Source organism: Nothobranchius furzeri, chromosome 17 (assembly GCF_043380555.1).
Source record: "Nothobranchius furzeri strain GRZ-AD chromosome 17, NfurGRZ-RIMD1, whole genome shotgun sequence".
NCBI classification, from domain to species: Eukaryota; Metazoa; Chordata; class Actinopteri; order Cyprinodontiformes; family Nothobranchiidae; genus Nothobranchius; species Nothobranchius furzeri.
This window is the reverse complement of record NC_091757.1, coordinates 51,335,457-51,356,746: the sequence shown is the minus strand read 5'-3', so window position 1 is coordinate 51,356,746 and position 21,290 is coordinate 51,335,457. Positions and strand designations below refer to the sequence as shown.

Below are 21,290 nucleotides of genomic sequence, written 5' to 3'. Positions count from 1 at the left end.
ATGAACAATGGCAGGACAGAACAAGAGATGGGTCGGGGCTCTTCAGTGATGAGGACACCATGACTGGCCTGGGAAGGCTGTGGGATTCCACAGGAGGAGACGTTGCTGGATAAATGGTTGTCTCGGTTCTTTCCTAAACCCTTTGCCTCCATGAACTGGTTAGTCTTATTTGAGGGCGAATTTCAACCATTTGGAACACTTACTGTTAAGCTGCAATGGAAAACATGATTTTACGCAATGTGATGACATCACCATGAATAGTTGCCTATTAGCATAATATCAGATTTGATTATAACTAAATATTTGTGCATCTTCAATTCCAGAAACAGATCTTAATGGTTAGGGTTAACAGATCCCTAACCCCAAACAGATCTTATTAAAAAAATATATACTGGAAAACAAAAATAAATTTGCATATGTGAAAAATTTGTGAATATTGGACTGTAGACTTGAAAAAGGCCCACATACAGATTATTAATTGTAAAGTAGTCATCATTTGGGTAAATATTCTCAACTAGAGACTTTTAGATAAAAAAACAGGTCATTTGGACCTGCAAGAATGTTAGTAAAACATCTATTACACTCACATTTGGTGTGTTTCACTTTTTAGAAACCGTAAACGATCTCTTTTAAAATGTTTGATCATTTCTTCCACAGGAACTTGTCGTTAGTTTTCCAGAGACTCTTGCTATCCCTCTGGCCAGCGGAGCCTCTAGCTGCAAAGCTGGTGCTGATGCAAACTCTCTGCAGCTCGAGTGGATCTGTTAACTTGTTGATGCTCTCCTCATTCCCTTCGTCGAGGATGTCCCAGATGTCTCGGTGGCTGCCCTTTGCTTGTGCACTGACGCGCTGTGTAGTTCGTATATTTGAGCTTAAATCAGGACTGAGCGCTTGACTGGAGGGTGGATGTGTGACGTGACTTGCTGAGGCTGTGGGAGCTGCTTCAGGAATGTTTATCCGTTGTACATTCTTGGGTCTGGGTTTTAAAAGGTCATCTAGAATGGATGTATCTCCTAGGAGATCCATCAGAAAGGACTGGTTACACGAGGAGGAAGAAGGAGAAATTTCTCTCACCCTTGATGGCAATTCCTGCTCTGTTTCTTGAGCAGTGGGTTTGGATGACAGGGCGGAGCTACGACAGCCGAGGTCAGAGGAAGAAGGGGTATCTCTGTCTGTGCGGCTCAGGAAAGCAGCAGCCTTCTCAGACCTTTGACCACTGCTGCTGGCCTGCTCTACATGAAGACCAACACCAGCTCTGCACGGTCCAGAACTAGCAACGCTACTATTCTTTGTGCTCTTGCTTCCTCTGGCTCTGCAGACCATCTCCTCCTGCTCCTCCGAAACAGACCCTGGAACATCAGGATCATGCGCATTCTCTTCTAACATCTTTTGCCTTTTTGGAGGTCCAAGAACATCATTTTTTAGTTTGCCAGGTCTAATTTGCGGCAAAGAAACATTATTTTGCGGAGATTTGGTCTTAGTTTTGGGTTTCGGATTCCTCCGGGTGCAATCACCAGATTCTGTGGTTCCTAAAGGTTCCTTTTGTGGGAGATTCTGAGTTGTGTGTCGACTTTTGGCGGCTGGTTTTGTGGATGGTGTCGAGGTAGCAGTTGTAGAGGAGGACTGTGCTGAATCAGGCTCTGGGAACTTGGCTGTGACTATCTTAGCCAGATCAGCGTGGTTCTGTGAGGTGTAATACTGCTGTAGCCAGGACAGTCGGTGGGAGGAGTTTCCTCTCAGAATCTCAACGGCAAACGACTGGACTGAGGCAAATTTGAACTTCTCGGCCATTTGTTCCAGCTGCTGCCTACACACACACACACACACACACACACACACACACCAGACTAAATGACAGAAATACTTTAAAATGACTGGTGTTCTGCAACATCATGATAGCCTTATTACCATTTGTGGCTTTCACTGGAAAAAAATAAAAGTAAAGGCAGTAAAAGCTGACGTGCATGTGGATTCAGATCATTAAACAGGAAGGCTAATTGAGGCGATATCAGTCTAACTTGTGTGTTTGCTCTCCCTGGTGAGTCTCTGGGCAGAGATACAGCGTCCCCCTCCCCTCAGGGAGCGACGCCGGAGCCATAAAGGTGTCTGTGTCTGCGGGCGAGGGCTCGGGAGGGTGAAGGGCGGAGGTGACGCAGCAACAGAGCTGTGTAGGAATAATGTCCGTCTGCAAGCGTGGGGTCAAATATTCTCACTAGGAAGTGTTTAAACGACCCAAGGCGCTCATTTTTGCTCAGTCCCAGGTTGGCTGCGGTTGTAAACGGGGAAACTCCTCCACTGTTGGGCCGAATCATAGCTGGGTAATCGTTGGCGAGATGTTAGGAAACGGGCATGTGGGAGACCTCAGAGGTGGTCTCTTTCTACACACAAACACAATTATTAAGGCCTGGGTGGGGGCATTCAACACTAAAAATGTGGCGGCTTTTGGCCGTCTTCCCTACACTGCCAGGAATTCCACTCTTTTTTCCCCTTCTTCCTTCTTATTCCCACCCTCCACATTTTATTTGTTCACCTTTCCTCTTGTGTCGCTGGGTCTTTTAGGCCCGTGAAGTTTTCCTTCTCTTACTTCTACAAAACCCTCTTTTTTGTTTTCTCCCTCCGTTACGGTTTAACTGTGCGTGTCACTACCGTCGTATGGCTTTGGGAGTCTCCCCGACGATGACGGTGGCGTGTTGGGTCTGGTGCACACTTTTGCCAGTGAAGATGACCGGATGATCCACGGTGAGCCGCTGCTGCTGAACGGAGGCAGAGGGAGGCTCGCTGCTAGGCGGGCTTGCCGGCAGACTCTGGAAATATAAAAATAACTTTATTACAATGACTTTGGCTTTATATGAGTAAAGGGGACATAGTGCTGGTCTGGAGCCCAATTGAAATATGATGGTTTGATCCAGTGTTGGTGATACTGACCTCCTGGGTGCCGAGCAGGTTATTGGCTGGGAGCTGGGAAAACATTTTGCATTCAAACACGTCTCGTACAGCAGCTCTGCTGATCAGCTCTTCGGCTTTGCTTCCACCCACAACACGCTGGTTCGAGTGTGTGTACACCACCTCCTGTAGACCCCCTTCAAGCAGAAATACTCATCACCTTTAGAATGAAGTTAGATCTTTGCTGAAAGTGCAGACTAGGGGCTGCATGACTTAATTTTTTTTAAAGTCGACAGTCAAGTAATGAATATCGAGTCGACTTCGACAAGTCGTTGATGACGTCATACACCTGAAGCGGCCGGGGGGCGGGGGTGGGGCGGTAGGTTCGCTGGAGTTTTTGACAATTAAAATTGCGCCCAAATCGAAAGAAAGAAAGAATTTTCTAAGTTAACACATCTCTTTTAACAATGGTAGTTTCTAAATCCTACTTCAACCCTCCCCCCCTCCTGCGCAGCAGCCGCAAACTCACTGATGTGCCTGCAGCCTCTCGGAGTTCCTGCTGCTCTAAACATTAAAATAATTATTTCATTTTCTGTTCCTCACTTCTGATTACCTTCAATGGAGTATGTTTGTTGCAACCAGCAGATACAAAAACTAACTTGTTTTTATTTGACTATTTTTCTGTCCTGTCTGTTTATTATCTTCCTGCATCTCCTCTCAATCCTAAAGAAAAACTGCTACCTGGGTTCATTTATATTCACCTTATGAGTTACCTTTGAACTGCAGTTCTAAAAGATCTACTGATCGCATAAACAGCGGAGTGCCGCTGCTCGCTGGCCGACTACAACGGGACCGTTTTTGCTGCGGAGTTCGTGCCGGAGCGGAGCGGAGCTAGTGGAATTTTGGGGATGCGTCACCGGAGAACAAAACAGGTGATGCGCCTCGCTCCCCAGCAGCGAAACGCATCAGGCACAAATAACAGACAGAAAACATTAAAGGAAATGAGCCGACATGAACGATCGCGTGTTTAATTTGTTTTTGAGGTGGTGACACCTGATTTGGCGGTTCTCAGGACGCAGATGCCTGGAGCGCATCAATGATCAGAGCTTTGCATGCGCAAGCTGGTTAAGATTAGGATGGGGGTGAGGGGAAGGTAAAATTGCAAGAGGGAAAAGGTCAGAGTTTGGTTAAATGTCCGTTTTACCGCCGGTGTCAGTACCGACGCTCTGACACAGCGCGTCGCCTCCGCCTCCCGACGCGAGGAGCTCATCACCTGCTGGAGGACTGCATCTTGTCAGTCATTATCACGTGACAGCGACTAGTCGATGACAGGCATAAAAAGTCACTACAGAGCCGTGAAGTCGACTAGTCGACTAGTTCATACAACCCCTAGTGCAGACAAACCTAGGACATGGTCGATGGTCTTCTTCTTTTCTGTAGACGCCGGAGATCTCGGCCTTTTCAGAGATGCTCGTCTCCCGGTGGAGGTCGTCTGTTCGTCCTCTGAAGATGTGAATGTCTCTATGTCCTCTCTGTATCTAGATCCAGCTTTGCTCCTTACACCAGCACTGTGCCTTCTTGTGATGTGATCGGCCTTTCCTCGTCCTCCATCTCGTTTGTATGGATTCCAACCATCTTTATCGCAACACATCTTCGCTTCGAAGTCTAGATCGTCTGATTCATCGGAGTAACTGTCAAATAGGTGAACGTCGGGAACAGTAGTTTTGAGTTTATGAGCTTTCTTGTTGTCCGGTGAGGAATTTTCATCGCTCTTGTCATCCGATGCAGTTTGTTTATCCATCCCTCGTTTCAGACCCTGCCTCCGCCTCACTGCGTATTCCCCCTCGTTAAACATGTTTCCATTACCTTCATGTTTTCCGTCGGAGTCAGAGGATTTGTTTTTTGTTTCGCATTTGGGAAGACTGACAGCACTAGTATTTCCTGGACTGGACGTCTTGGAGCTGGCAGTGGAATCACCCTCTACACGCTGATCTTCAGCCTCTTCAGAAGAGCTGCTGTCCTCCTTTGCGTCTGGTTTTTCTTTCACCCTTTCGAGGAGTTTAGAGAAGCCAAGCTGAAGGAGGCCCATCCGACCGGGAGACGAACTTGCCCCCTCACGTTTGTTGTCATCATCTCCACCCGGGTTTCTCTTTAGCCCCTGCACCTCCTCATCCTCTGATCCACTCCCACAGCTGAAGTCCAGGAGATAACTGGGGATCTCTAACGTGTCTCTCGTCTTCTCAGCTGCTTCATCCTTAGACAGGGGGCCATTTTTGAGTGGATCTCCGGGTTCCTGAAGTAAAAAAAAAAAAAAAAAAAAGCATAAAGCGAAAGAAAAACACGGATAGCCAAAAGAGTGGTACACAAGCAAGAGAATGATATGAAACAGAATTAGCTACAAATTCTTCATTTCCATTTTTAATACCATCTTTAGGTGGAGGCCGCGCAGTGGCGCAGTGGTTAGAGCTGTTGCCTTGCAGCAAGAAGGTCCTGGGTTTGCTTCCCGGCCTGGGATCTTTCTGCATGGAGTTTGCATGTTCTCCCTGTGCATGCGTGGGTTCTCTCCAGGTACTCCGGCTTCCTCCCGCAGTCCAAAAACATGACTGTTAGGTTGATTGGTCTGTCTAAATTGTCCTTAGGTGTGTGTGTGTGTGTGTGTGTGCATGACTGTTTGTCCTGCGTGTCTCTGTGTTGCCCTGCGATGGACTGGCTCTCTGTCCAGGGTGTACCCCGCCTGATTGCCCGTTGACCGCTGGAGATAGGCACCAGTGCCCCCCCCCCCCCCCCCCCCCCCCGACCCTACGTGGACAAGCGGTTTCAGAAAACGGATGGATGGATCTTTAGGTGGGAGGTTTCACTGGACGATGGAAAACAGATGATTCCCAACAACAAATCTTAATAAACACGGATGTGACATGAGCCCTCAACTATGATGCAACTGGCAGAAAACAAAATAACAATTAAATAGAAAAATGGACTTTTTTTAAGTCCACTCCTCTCATTAGGTCAAGCAAGTCATTAAATCCAGCTGCTGAGACAAGAACCTCATCACCATTCGGCACTACGACTAAAGACGAACCAAAATAATCGAATGGTGAATGGGTTTTATTCAGCTTACACAACTTAAACTTTTGATTTTTTTTCACTAAATATCTGTGCTTAGATGATTTCTGTAAGAAGTTTGTCTTTTTTTCCACTCCAAGGACGTGAGCTGTGGTCTGCTAGCATGACAATGCGTGGGTTGGTTTGACTGACAGATTAAAAGAAGCCCGTTTGAGGTACTCCCTCTTTCACATGGGAATAAGGGAGTGAGTGATCCACTTGGGAGAGGAGATGGGAAAGGTTTGGGAAAGACGAGAGCCCCGTGTCTCTGAGAACGGCAGAGCTACTCACGCCATCTCCCTTCGTCTCCTCCTCCTTCTCGCCCCCTCTGTGTGTTCTTGTTGTCATCACGCCGGCCTCCACTTGTCCTTCCCGCTGACAAGATAAATATAAACATTCAAACCACAACTTGGAGCTGTCAGGATTATGAAAATGAAACATGATCTATTCTTGCAAACCTCTAAACTTTAGATGTTTGCAAGAATTTTAAATATAAAGAGGCTCATTCCTTTACATTTTAAATTGTGATTTCCAGGTTTTTTTTTTTGGTCACAATTTTCACAGGAATGCACTTTTTCAATGTTTTGTTAACTTATCTTTCAGCAACTGTTTCGTTTGTGTGTGTAAAACTCTCAATAATGTGATTTTGAACAGGCCACCAAAGACATGCTAGATCTCTGACCTCCAGAATCCTGCATGTGAGACACGTTCCTTCCATTTGCAGCCTGAAGAGATTTTTGATCCCAAACAGTTCTCCTTTGTAGACGTCGTTCCTCTGCACCGCCTCAAAGTACCTCCGGGCGCTCTCCTTGCCAACAACTGAGCTCTGCAATTGCTAGTGAAGATAAAATCACGCATTGAACCGTTAGCATGAGGTTTAGCATCAGGCTTACACTCAAGAAGAGAGGATTTAGGGTTTGAACGAATAAAATATGAAATCTTTATTTTAGGAACAGTTACAGCGTGAGCTGCTCTAACCTTTCTCAAATAGAAATGTATATTTATTGCAGAAGTTAAAGATGCATGACGTAAGAGTGACATCTTGTGGTCAGATGTAGGTACCGCAGTCTCTGTATTAAAAGAAACAAGTCCGCTCTGAGTAGCTGTTTCCCATTACGGCTCAGCGCCAGAAGACTCTAGATGGTGAGCGATGACGAGTCATGTGCAGTAGGTTGATAAATATATTTCACTGTAACATCGAGTTGTTGGTAATTAAAAAAATAGCTTGAGATATTTTTAGAGCAGACAATATTTTACTAATTCACCGTTAGCATTGTTAGCTCAGTGTTAGCGTCTAGACTCTTCACCCGATTTTAGAGTAAAACGAAAAGATGCCGTGCTGTTCTTAGAGGCACAAGAAATAACTTCTGGGTCGCTCCTGCTTACTGGCTAACAATCTGTCCAAAACGCTGCTGCTCTTCGCTGACAGTGCCAAATAAAAAATGCTGGAACAGGAGTGTTTGTGTTGACTTGGCAACCTTGTGGGCTCACATATGATTGGCTCTGAAACCAGGAAGTATGGAGGCAGGAGAGAATATAACTTGGTCTTTTTAAAAGTAAAAAAAAAAAAAAAAAAAAAACCTGACAAACCCCCAGCTGGTTGAGAGAGAAATCTATTTCAGTATTACCTTACTTCCAACGTGGCTGCAACAGCAGACGGTTTTGTGATTACGTCACTTTAAAATTCTTACTTATTGCACCTTTAAATTACCGATTACTGGTATCTCAAGGGAGGAGATGTGAGGAGACATTTTTGCAACCTTTCAAAGCCTTAAAAAGTATTTTTGTACTCTGCCAGAAAAAATATACACTAAATCTGTTTCTGGCTAAATGTGTCAAGAAAATAATACATTACCAATATGTTGCATCATTTCTTCTATAAAAACAGGTTGGAAGTGTGTGGAAGAGAGGAGATCTCTGAAATGTGTTTGATTAGTTTAATTTTGTCACATCCATTTCTCCCCATCTTCACTTCTAACAGATTTAGTGTGACTGATATGCTTTAATGTTCCAATCATGGTCCCAACCTGCTGCTAAATAACTTCAGTTATATGGAGTTCCACAAAATTTGCTTGTTTTTCTTCACAAGCCACCATATTTTGTGCATTTCTAAAAAGCATTTTATGTAAAATCATACAAAAAAAATTCAGCAGACATCTTGTTGTCTTTGTAATGCTGTTCTTTAAACGGAAACGTTGCAACTTTTTCATATTTTTAAATCATTTTCTTGAGTACTAAAATGACCCTTTTAATGAAATGGTTGATGAAAGGCCACCCAGCCCCTATCACCCCCTGTGGCCAAAATATTCCACTTGCAACTTCAGACTGGCGGGCCGCTCTATTGAGACTTAGTAAAAATGAAGCGAACATACCAGCAAGTTTCCTGCATGTTTTAGATCGTGAACACAGCTGATTTGTTTAATTTGGTGATGGACCACTCCTGTAGACAGTAAGGAAGGCTGGGGAGACGTTAGATTTAAGTGTTAAAAAGATGAACGCACAGTGAGGAGACAAGTTTCGGTTCTATAAACGGATACTAGGGGGTGCTAAAAGCAAGCCAAAACTGTCTAGTTCCTCCTTAAAGGGACATTATGGAAGTTTGACAGCCAAAACATGTATAGAAATAATAAATTTCTTCTTCATACATTCTCCTGCAATGCCCTGGTCCTGTAGAATGAGCCCTGGCATTTTTACTGTGATTGCCTGTTTTTCTGTAAAATCACAGAAAAAGAGAGATGCTCGGGTCGAGCAGGCTGCTTCATGCGCGTTCACGCTCAGGCATCGCCCGTAGCATTTGCTATCAGTAGCTTTAGCAGCAGAGAGAGAGGCAGTGCCACTTTGTCGCTGTTCCTAACGCCTAGTGACAAAGCTAGCTACATTTCTGTGAACCCATAGATACTTTCTGTAGAACTTTCTTCTAGATATTTCCTGTAAATTAGCAACAAAATAGCCATTTTTGCTTCAAACCGTTCTTTGGTTTGACGTTGTTTCAGCTGTCATCAAGGATATAAATGTTACAGATACAAAGGACGTCACTGGTGCTTTAGCTCACCTTGTAAGATGTCTGACTCCCATGCAGAAGACCTGGGTTTGATTCTGGATGTGAACATAGTTCATTTACAGTTCCTTTTTTACATTAATGGTATTTTTTACAGTAAGATGCCCAAATTTTTATTTGAGACTGGCCGAACGGCAATGAATTCACAGATAAAAAAGATGTGGGTTCAACTTTCATTTTGGAACAATTTTTCAAGCAAGGGAAGGGAATGATCTGAGCATGCAGGAGGACTGACCCATCATAAACCTTTGTCGGCTGTGCTGAAGAGAAAGGTACAGAACCACATTATTTAATTAATTAGCTGCATGTTCTCCTGTCCTTTGTCCTCCGGGCCACACACACACACACACACACACACACACACACACACACACACACACACACACACACACACACACACACACACACACACACACACACACACACACACACACACACACACACACACACACACACACACACACACACAAGGGACTGTCTCAGCTGTTATTTTCGTTAAGGAGTGTGCACGTACAGCATGCGCGCCTCATGCACGAGCCTACTATTGAAGCTGCCGTTACGCTTTTGGCCTGAGGGGGCAATCACGAACATAAAAATTCTAAACTCCGTAAAGTCTCTTTAATTAAAAAGGCTTTTTTCAACTAACTTTTAAGGTTCAATATTTATTTTATCACAAAGGTGAATCTGCTGAAGCGATCAAACGGTGACTTGTGGACTAGAACTGTCTCGTACCTGCTTGTAAATTTGTCTGAGGTAGATAACCTCCTCCACGGTTCCAAGTGAAATCAGCCGAAAAACAGTGACGTCTCTACACTGGCCGATACGATACGCCCTGAAAGGACACAGATGTCAGCAGCTGGAACGCTCAGAATTTCCGTCAGCCTGGTAAACTGTAACAAGATGATGTTTTAATATTTAAAGCCCAAGTGTGACCCACTAACTACCTATCAATCGCCTGAAGATCATTGGCTGGATTCCAGGTGGGGTCAAACAGCACCACCACGTTCGCACCAACAAAGTTAAGGCCAAGACCACCAGCCCTGAAGAAGAATCAACATTTTTAATGAGTTAAAACTCTGATTAAACACTTTGTTTTTCAAACTTACATGATGGACACCAGGCATAGGTTGACGTGAGAAGAGCTGTTGAACTCTTTGACGATCTGGACTCTTTCTTTGGACTTGGTGGACCCATCCAACCGGCTAAAATCCAGTCCCTCGGCCATGCAGTAGCTCTCCAGGATATCCAACAGCTGGCAGGAATAATTAAAAAGACACTTTAAAACGTTAAAACAGTTCAGCTGAATGCACTTACCACAACGGAGTTTAAATGAAGACTCTCGACAAACAAATCTTATTTCAAACAACACTGGCCATGTGTCATTCAGCTCACCAAACTGTATATTTACACATATCCCCAGGGTATATACAGCAATCCTTAAGTAAAATTTACTACTTTTTAATACTTTTTTTACTACCTTCAGAATTTTTTTAAAACCATCACAACACTAAATTGCATGTGTTAATCAGCGACCTATTTACACATATTTTAACATATATAACATACAAAAAGAATAGACTTAGAGACTCACTGATGTTGACAACGTATTGCACATATTTATTTTACAATAAGCCAGGCACTTCTTTTCAGCGGTTCAGACAGTTGACCACGAGGCCTGAAATGATGCACAACGACCGCTGAATATGACGTCATCATTATGTGACCGGATATGCTAAAGTAGGGCTGCTCGATTGTGGCAAAAACAATAATCACGATTATTGTGACTGAAATTGAGATCTCGATTATTTAATACGATTTTTCAATTTATGTAGATTTTTATTTTTTTATTTTTATTCAGTCATAAAACTGCTCAGGGCACAATCAGGGCAAAAATAAACAAGAAACAAGATGATCACTAAAATAACTCCTGATTCCCAGTATAAAAAGACCAATATACTTACAGCTCATAGTTTATGACCCAAGGGCTATGGAGCTTGGTTTAACTCATGTAAGTCTAACCAGTACAGACCCAAATACCAATATCTTGCAAATACTGACAGCAAGAATTATACAGTGGCATTTATAACAAATACATGCAAATTGCTGTTCACTAAATTTTGCATAACATTTATTGAGTCATGTCGAGGTGCTGTAGGAGAGTGCACTAGCACCGTGTCCTCAGAGAGATTAGTTATTATTTATCAGCGTGAGGAACTTATTTCTACCTTATTTATAAACTATTTATTTACGGGTCCATCAGTTAATATAATAAATGTCCCAACCACAGCTGCACCCCCACCCCCAACCCGGTCTCACAGCAATCAGGGGCAAGCTGCATGTGTGTTTAACGCGCCGCACGCGCACATTTAGCCGTTTTCATCGGCTCAGGAGTCCGCAGGTACGGTGTGTGTGTCACTCACTCTGGTTACTCCAACAGGGAGCCAGCTCCGAGAGCCGTTTCTTTAGCGACTGACACATCACTACATCATTCCCTTTCCTAATGTCCAGAAGAACGGTCCGGAGTGTTTAGCTAACTTGCAGGAAATGTCGACGACAGTTATCCAGAAAGTAGCTAAGGGTTACCAGAGATGTTTCTGAGGTGTTCGCTAGGTACTTTTAAGATTTAAAAAGTCAAGAAGGGGGTCTGAGAAGCTGCTAGAAATAGCGTCAAAGTCGCCAAGTTGGCAACACTGTCAGGAGGAGCGCTTCATTTGCAACTCAAGGCAGCGCAAGTGGGAGGAGCAAATAATCGGCTCGTTTTATTTTTATAATTGTTCAAAACATTTCATTCGGAATATATTTCTATGTCGATGTTGAGAATACGACATCTGATAGTCTGAAAAAATAATACCTAATTTGGAAAAAATAATACCTCTGAGACCAAATTTAACACTTTTAATGGCCTTAAATTTGACTATTTTTATTTATCACTTTTTAATACTTTTTAAAACCCCGCGGACACCCTGTACAAAGTAATACTAAGCTGTGCCCTTTATGAACTCCTTATCCCAAAAAAGCAAAACAGGTCATAAAAGTTGACCTCACAGCAGCCACAAATATTATTACATCATATCATATAACAGCAGCCAGAGAAATCCTACAGAAACTAATTAACTTTAATGATCTAACTGCTTTGCCAAAGCCCCTAAGGTATATATAAATATGCATGTGTATGTCATGAGAAAATCATGTCTCTTGTAATTATTATTTTATGATATAAAGCAGTTCCACTCTCACAGGAGTGGCCGTTCGGCAGAGCGCCAGACTTTAAACAAGAAAACTGATTTTCTGAACGGCTGAACCAGCGTGACCGCGGTGTAAAAGCTTAAATCCGACCAGCCCATCTGAACTTTGACATCATATAAAATCTGTTAGAAGTAGTGTGTTCTGACTTACTTTCCTACATATAGTTATAAAGCCCATACGCTCATGGTAAGCAGGCCTTTTTAAGGTTTTTGAGTCTTAAATCAAATAAACAGAACACGGCGCTCTTAATTAGCCAAAATCAAAAGTCACAAATGCAGAACCAGCGAGTGAAAACCGTCAAACACGACTAAATTCTGTGTTAAACTGGGTGATGTTTTTTCTTCTTGGGAGGGGCTCCGCTGGGGGGTCCCGCAGGGGTCGATCCTTGGTCCACTTTTGTTTGCCATTTATCTGCTACCTCTGGGGTCAATCTTTCGTAAACATGGCCTATCATTCCATCTGTATGCTGACGATTGCCAGATTTACTCTCCATTGTGTCAGGAGAAAGGTCACTCTATTCAGTCCTTTGTCTCCTGTGTTAATGAGGTGAAGTCTTGGCTAATGTCCAACTGTCTACACCTGAATGAGGGAAAGACAGAGCTCATTGTTTTTCACCCTAACAGCAGGAATGTGGATCGTTATGCTGATCTTGGCCCTCTTTCTCCATACTCAAAACCAGTTGTTACCAGTTTGGGGGTGAAACTTGATGTAGGACTTAAATTTGATGCTCACATCAATTCTGTGATCCGGTCCAGTTTCTTTCACCTGAGACGCCTTGCTAAAATCAAGCATATGCTGTCGAGAGCCCACCTGGAGCGGGTACTGCATGCCTTTGTTATTTCTCGGCTTGATTACTGCAACTCTCTCTACGCAGGGTTGTGTCAGTCAACACTGCGTCGCCTACAGGTTGTGCAGAACAGCGCTGCCAGGTTCCTGACTGGGACCAGGAAACGGGACCACATCAGTCCAGTTCTGGCCTCCCTGCACTGGCTTCCGATTTGCTATCGCTCACAATTCAAAATACTCGTCTTTGTTTATCATTTCTTCCAGGGTGGTGGTCCCCCCTATCTGGCCACTCTCCTGAACAAACATTCCCCATCACGTGCTCTGCGCTCCTCTGACCAAGGCCTGCTCGCTGTCCCTCGGTCTAAGTGTCGTACCCGTGGGGACCGGGCTTTCTCAGTCCTAGCACCGTTACTCTGGAACCAGTTGCCACCCTCAGTTAGGCTGTCCCCTTCTCTGCCAGCCTTTAAAAATCACCTAAAAACACACCTCCTCCGCTTGGCGTTTCCAGAACATGTTTGATTTTGGCCCTCTTTTATGTTGAATCCATTCCACAGTTTTCATTGGTTCACTCAATCCATCCACTCAATCCAAATGTGTTTCACACATTTGTCCTTTACCGGACTGTTTCATCTATCTTGTAATTTCCATTTTGTACTTTGTAATTTGTATTTTGTAATTTGAATTTCTTTTATTGTTGATTTATTCAATATATTTACTTAACTGTACCATGTTCAGCGCTTTGGGCTTCCTGACAGGGTTGCGGAAGGCGCTTTATAAATAAAGCTTTGATTGATTGATTGATTGATTGATTGATAAATTATGTACAAAACCTCTTTTGTCAGGATTAACATCTGCATGACTTTATCAGTCTCACATCATTGAGTGGGAGTGTTGGCCTTTTCCACTTTAGGGTGATGTTGTGGGGTCAAAGCAGGACGCAGTTTTGGAAAACATGAAGCTCTTGGCTTTACTGCTATTTGTCTTGAGCGCCGCTTGTTCTCACCTTGGTGTCAATTTACCAAAAAAAAAAAAAAACTGTTCTGAAAAAGGTTTGAATAAATCTTTTACTTGTGAATATTCCTTCTCCTTGCAGGATGATGAACTCCAAATGGTTTGAAATGTTCTTCTAATGTTTCCCACATTGATGGGCAATGACCCGTATACTGTGGCCTTTACAGAGGCGCTCACTTTTGCAGATGATCAGTTAATTAGGTATTTCTGGTGTGAATGACCTCTATGCCATAGTGATTGTGGCTGTCTGAGGGAAAAAAACATTAATAAATAATGCAACAAAAATGATCTGTCCTCACCTTGGTTGAAAGGGAAAAGATGAGTACTTTGTCTCTCTTTTGCAGGTAGTACTTGAGTAGCATCTGCAATACCTACAAGAAAATGTAAAATGTTAACGAGCACTACGCTTACCTTAAAAAGGACATGAAACAGCAGTTCAAACCAGTTCAGTACCTTCATTTTCCCACTGTAAGTCGGGTCTGAAAGGGCTTCAAATGCTTCATTTTTGCATCGCTGCACAAATTCTGGAAACTTGTGGAAAACCGTTGCACAAATGGAACTCAAATACTTTTCCTACATGAAAAAATGAATACATTGTTGATTACGTTGCTTTTATAAAGCATTTTATGAACAGAGTTGCACCAAAACAACAAATGAATGTTGTTGTTCAACCTCAACTTTCTAGATATGATAAGATGACGTAACGACTCTGTAGGTCTGATCGTTAAAGCTCTCATGCACTTGTCATTCCTCTTGTGTGTCTTTTTCTGCTGAGAAAAAAAATTCTGGGGCACCCGTTTCAGGAAGTAGAAGTTAGTCGGTGTAGTGGGGGGCAGAAAATGTCCGAATTGTAAGTCTTAATCATTAATAAACATGATATGCAAATATCTCGCCAGTGATTGGTTAGCATCAACACAACTTTTCCGCTACCTTTGTTCTCTTTTTATTCTTGGGTAAACAATCCAACGTTGGTGTTTTATCTCCACAAATAACATCAACCTGAATGTGTTTAACCATGTTGTGGAGCTGCTGTTGCTAATGGTTAGCTTCTACTAGCTAAGACTTGCTACTTTATATGACATATGCATTAACAGCTAGATCAACACAGCCCTCTGCAGTCGTAAGCCAAGGTGGGCGGTGTCGTGAATGCAGATTTTCCCTGGGACGTAGAAGAGACTGGCCTTTGTTTGACTTGTTCATTTCCCCATCTATTTCCTTTTGGTGGCTGACACGGGTACTAGCGGTTAAAGAAATTCTTCACGTTCGGCATGCATGTGTATTTCAAAAAGAGCATGTATTATAGTTTATCAGTAAACAAGACCTTTACAGTAGAGGTTCACCAAGAAACTTACTACTTACTAGTACTTAACTATTTATTATTTTAAGAAATACGATCAGTCACTCTGAGTTTCACACGCAAGCCAATAGTGATGTAACAGAATGAAATGACTGTTTTTTTCCCTCCTCTGCACAGGACTAGTCTGCATGAGATATGGTCTCAAGGTCTCATGCATTCCTTCTAACCTGCTTCTTTTCAGCTCAACAGAAGAATGAAGAATGGACTCTTTTCTTTTAATTAATCAAAGAACTCTGTCTTAATAAAGCTAATCCATCCAAGTGTTAGTCAATAAATAAGATGTGACCAATCTGTGAAATCAAAATATTAATTATCCTATAGAATATAATAAGTAATATGACTTTAAATGTTCCAACAGGACTCATTTCATGTAGCGTTAAAAGACATGACACATTACTTTCACTGATCCAATCAGAATCTGACAGATCTAACGGAGGCGTGGTTTTGATGGTGTTTGGTAATTTTTCATTCGACCATAAACCAAAACATCCGAAGTATAAAACTACGCCACGTCATCTCGAACGCCAGTTCAAAGCGTTCCAGAGAAAGTGACGGAGTGGCCAATCCTGATCTAAAACTCTTCAACCGAAAGAACCAACGACAAGCTGAAAAAATAGTTGCTGTTCCAACTGCTGCAATGGTTCCTTTCAGAATAAAAGCTGAACCATCAAGACCCAGGCTTGGGTCTCACCAGACACCAACAAATTGTCGCAACCTAGAAGTATCCCACAGACTGGACTGGTCGGCAACTGCTGCTTTTCAAGCTGGACCTCGATTTTCCTGATCTAAAGGGGACTTCCTGAAGGGTATGTAGACCGGCAAATGGCGTCGAATGTGTTTATGAATCTCCTAACCAAAGCTTAACGCGAAGACATCACCTTCAGTTCCCATCAGAACTAATCGCTTCTTCGGATTTGCTGGTTCTGATCAACATCACACTTCATCCATTCACCGTCTCATCCACCTTAGTTACACCATACATTTAGTGTTTAAAGTCAGTCTAGTTTAATTTGTTAGTAATAAAATTCTTAACTTTTAAACTTGACTCTCTCTCTTCTGTTGTCTCTGAGTGAATATGAAGCTGTTATCTAATCCCTGCATTAAAAAGGTCCAATCTCCTGGTTTAAAATAACCTCACAGATCCGTAAGGTGGATTTCATATTTCCTATGGAATCCTACGCCTTATGGCTTATTAAATAACATGTAATTAAATCATTACAGAATGACCTTATACCCCTATTTCCTCTTTTAGGCACCGAAAAGAGAAGGAAATATGCTCAGGTCAGAAAAAGCAACACAGATCTACATCCCACAGTAAAATTAGCATTCATGTATTCGCTGCAGAAAGCTGTATTTATTTTGCAGCAAGGGGAGATCAGAGCACATCTCAGGTAGTAGGCGCTAACCATTAGCAATAGCAACCCCACAACATGGCAGAAAAGGTTCAGGATTGTGTAATTTGTGGTGATAAAACATCAACGTTGCATTTTTTGCATTGGAAAGAAGAGCAAATGGAGGCAGCAGAAGAGTCATATTGCTATTAGCCAATGAGAGGCAAGACTCTAAATCCTGCCATTTTCCACACTCCACTTCTCAGACTAACTTCTACTTCCTGAAATGGGAGCGCAACAGCTCTTCTCTAAAAAATGACTTACAAGGCATTTAGTCGTTCAGGCGAATCTTGAAACATACATGGTATCTGCAGGTTTAAGGGAGCCACATTTAAGACTTTTTAAGACCTTTTTTAAGGCCACTTTGACCAAATTTAAGCTATTTTTTAAATTAAATTTAAGCTATAATTTCCAGCTATTGCCTGGAACCGGTGCTAACCACGTCACGAACGTGGGATTACCCACCCAGTTACCATTAAACTTGCACTTCCCCATGGCGCATGCTCCCACTAGCTTAACCAGCTAATGTGCTCATCTAAAAATAGCCCCCTTTCACAACCAACTGAATGTGTACGGTTCCGCTTACGGCAACATCGTACACAAAAAATGCTGAAGACTAACTAGAAATTCTTATTCATTGGGTCTTTGGTAATTTAAGACCTTTGGAAACTGTATTTAAGGATTATTTGTCATTTTTAAGGATTTTTAAGGCGTTAAATTTAGAAAAGCAAATTTAAGACTTTTTAAGACTTTTTATGGACCCGCGGATACCCTGAACATAAGACTATCGCACAAAAGTTCGTTTATTTCAGTCAATCATCTTATGAGGTGAAACTAATATATGAGATAGACTCATTACACGCAAAGCCATTCTTTGTTACAACAGTGATGATTATGGCTTACAGCTTATGAAAACCATAAATTAAAAATTTCAGACAGTTAGAACATTACACGAAATCAATTAAACAAGGATTTTAAATAAAGAAATGTCAAAACTGTAAAAATATAATCATGCAAACGTACTCAGTACTTCGTTTTGGCCCCTTTTGCTTTTACAGAAATAAATTAACTTTTGTAGATATTCTAATTTTTGGCATTTCACCTGTACTAGAAACCAAATGTATTCAAATGAGTGTATGACTCATTTAAGAGACTTAAAAACCAACTGAAATGAAGCCTAAAGAACTTTTAAGAAGCCAGTGGAGTGATGTGAACACTGGTGTCACATGAGAAAGTCAAAATAAATACCAAACCTGACGATGGAAAGCATGAGGTTACCTGTTTCTTGCTGGTGCCTGGAGTTGGTTGAAGAAGAGCTGCGTGGTTGGAAACCTTCCTCAATATGGCCAGATAACTAAAGTAAATCTCCTTCATGCAAACACCTTTAGAGTTTTTCTGCAGAATAAAAAAAGTTGTACATTATTTCCTGCACAGTTGTATTTCTACAGTAACATGTTACTCCAAAAATGATAAAGCGTTGGAAAAATGGGACGACACATATGCAGCAGGAACTGACTTTATAGCAGCAGTTTCCACGAGTGCGTCCGCTGAGACAATCACATTTTTCTGACGATCTGAGCAGTAACGTCACATCCTCAGAGTCCAGCACAGCCTGATACACGGTCTGCTGAAAATCTGTCAAAGAGCAGTACGCCACCTAGGACATAACACAACATAGCATGTTTTTTACTAATCAGTGTTCAGTTTGAAGAGAAAAGAGGTGTGGGATCTCCTTTTTCACCCTGTCATCCTTCTTTGGCAGCTGTTCTTTGATGAGCGCTTTAGTTCTCCTCAAGAACAAAGGACAAATCTTCTTCACCAGGGCTTGGGCGGTCCTCCTTCCTGTGGCCAGGGCGCGTTTTGTAGCACTGTGTCTCTGTCCTTGTTCAATGGGATCTGAGAAATTATTCTTGAAGTACCCCAGGCTGCCGAGACAACCTGGTGCGGCCCTGAAAATATGTAATTATTTATTTAAGGGCAAGAAGAATCTGGGGATTTGGAATCAAAACACAAAGACAAAAGGATGCAACCCACCAATCCATGACGCACCACAACTCTTCAAGGTTGTTCTGTAAGATTGTGCCAGTGAGACCAAATCGGATCTAAATCAAACAGAAAATCCAAAACCATTTATGATCGTCTTATATTTTTACACAAAGTTTGCCCAGATCTTTTAGCCAGGAAGGTGTTTGGAACACTTAACCATTAATAGAGCTAAAAACCTGCAAGACTGCTCTGAATCAGAAGCTCTCTCACCTTACATCTCAGCTCCTTCATGGCCTGAGTGATCTGAGAGTTTGGGTTTTTTATCTTGTGCGCCTCATCAACAACCACGGCTGACCAGTCTATTCTGCAGGGACAGAAGTCAGTAAATTAAACATTTGCAACATTCATGAGAATAATGTGCTTCCTTTCATTTTTATTTCGCTGCAAAACACTGAGAAAAACTTAAAATGTTCCTGTGTGGTTGGATGATCTTCCAACAGAACAAAGAACTAAGAATAACATTTATGTAGCCTCCAAGATCTAAAAACCAGACACTTCAGCGGAGAAAATTGAACATGATGCATCAGCAGAAAGGGAAGAAACGTGGAATGTTATATGTGCAGGCATTTACAAGTGAGATGTTTATTCAAATATCCAATTAAGGTTAAGATTTTGAGTTAAGGTACAAAATTTTCACAAAATAAAATGTGTTTTTAGTTAAACACAAAGACAAAATAAAATGCAATCCTTTTTACACTGAGGTGTGCTGCATTCTGTTTCAATTATTACGTATTGAATTGATCCAAACAAAGCCGAAGAGTCTCATAGGTGGTGAGAGCGACTTCGATGCGACCCTTCCTGATGCGAGCCAGCTCCTCCTCCTTCCTCAGTCCGTGGACCACCACAGACTGAAAGTAACCCCACGTGTCCAGCTCGTCTTTCCAGTTATAAAGCACCGACAGTGGAGCCACAATGAGGAACACCTGAACCAGAGCATAAAAACACTGCACAGCCTGGTAATGAAGCAGGACTAAGGCCTGAAGCACACATCCAACAAGTAACTGAAGAAATATCTAGTGGTAGATTACAACACCCACTTTGCAGGGATTGCTTTGCTTGGAGGACATCTGAGATTGCAGAAACTGAGGCCGGTTGTTCTCTACATCCGTCCATGTACCCGTTTTGTGCAGCACAGCAGCAAGAAAACCAATTATCTAAATGAGATTTTAAAAAAGTACAGAAAGATGTGCAATTAATACACAAAGGTCCAATTCTCCAATTGATAATAATTAGGAGGATTTTGCAGCAAATCTCATGTACCTGAACGGTTTTTCCAAGACCCATGTCATCTCCCAGGATACAACCAGTAGAATGGATGTAGTTATTGTAAATGAATCTGATGCCTTCCCTCTGGTAATCCCTTAAGTATCTGTTGATAGTATAAGGGACTCTGTCTTCACCTCTCAGGTCTAAGGCGATGCAGTGACTGGGATCGACGGTTTTGCCAGGAAACACTGGTTTTTCCTGCATACAATGGTTTAATGCTGGTCTCATGGGTTTGGGGACAGCTTCTTTCTCATTCTCCTCCTCTTCTGCATCTTTTGTGAGCATCCCACATGCCTTATCCGTATTATGAGAGGTGGAGGTCAGATTTAGGATATTGGCTTCAGTCATGATACCATCTGTTCAGTACAGAGGCACATTACAGTATTAAATGCATGAATAAACCGAATAAACTCAGGATTAAACATAGAATCACATTTTTTTACACTGTAAGAAACTAAATGTACTTTCGCCATTACAGCATTAACTTGAGTGAACAATACAACTGGAGAAAAGGTGTATGTTAAAGAGACAAATTTCAGTTTTTACTACATTACCTGCAAACTGATAACAGGGAAACATTTACTTGGCATAATATATTTGTTAAATGAAAGCTAAATGATTACAACAATGAAAAGGAGTTCTAAACGAGCGCGAGACTTAAACGTTTCACTAACTTAAACGCTAATGGAAAGAAATCAAGATAAAAAGTAGCTTTCAAACCTTTATGTACAGCTGAAGCTGAATCCATCTCTCCTGAGGAAGAAACATTAGCTTAGCATAGTTTAGCTTTACTTAGCAAAAACATAAAACCTATGCAGTTAAACCGGTTCAAGAATATTCCTACAAATCACAATTTTATTTTAGTCGCCCCACATTTTACAATATTTAATCAATTATCTGTTAAAAAACGCGAAAGAGGTAACGCTACTCCAGCAGTAGCTTTTAGTGTTTATATGTTTTACCAAACATCACTGCACTTTCGTCAAAATTGTAACGGCTAAAAATATATATTCGTGAATTGCATTCAATGTTTGAATTACAAACCACACCGATAATTACACTTAAATATTTGATAAGTTTTGGGATATTTGTTTTAATCTTCGAACAAATGTTTTTGTATTGAAAGTGCTTTGCGCTGCTTAAA

The 21,290-nt window shown here is 41.9% G+C and overlaps 1 protein-coding gene across 1 annotated transcript; it reads right to left on the bottom strand.

Moving 5' to 3' along the window:
- Nucleotides 1-443: 443 nt before the first annotated feature.
- ercc6l2 (excision repair cross-complementation group 6-like 2) lies at nt 444-21,041 on the bottom strand. Its single transcript, XM_015972855.3, has 20 exons — nt 20,867-21,041; nt 20,141-20,502; nt 19,918-20,034; nt 19,610-19,803; nt 19,091-19,184; nt 18,869-18,936; nt 18,576-18,783; nt 18,351-18,491; nt 18,113-18,229; nt 14,540-14,659; nt 14,386-14,457; nt 10,150-10,295; nt 9,988-10,083; nt 9,776-9,875; nt 6,668-6,820; nt 6,277-6,360; nt 4,288-5,176; nt 2,926-3,080; nt 2,647-2,804; nt 444-1,807 (listed from the first exon to the last, which is right to left on the bottom strand). The coding sequence occupies exons 1-20, from the start codon at nt 20,892-20,894 to the stop codon at nt 643-645; spliced, it is 4,467 nt and encodes a 1,488-aa protein (XP_015828341.3). The 5' UTR covers nt 20,895-21,041; the 3' UTR covers nt 444-642.
- Nucleotides 21,042-21,290: the final 249 nt, after the last annotated feature.

Coding starts and splice junctions, on each gene's coding strand:
- ercc6l2 (XM_015972855.3), bottom strand. CDS start 20,894: ATGGATTCAGCTTCAGCTGTACATAAAG. Junction 18,784..18,868: donor TTGTGGTGCGTCATGGATTG/GTGGGTTGCATC, acceptor ACATATTTTCAG/GGCCGCACCAGGTTGTCTCG. Junction 10,084..10,149: donor CTATGCCTGGTGTCCATCAT/GTAAGTTTGAAA, acceptor ATTCTTCTTCAG/GGCTGGTGGTCTTGGCCTTA.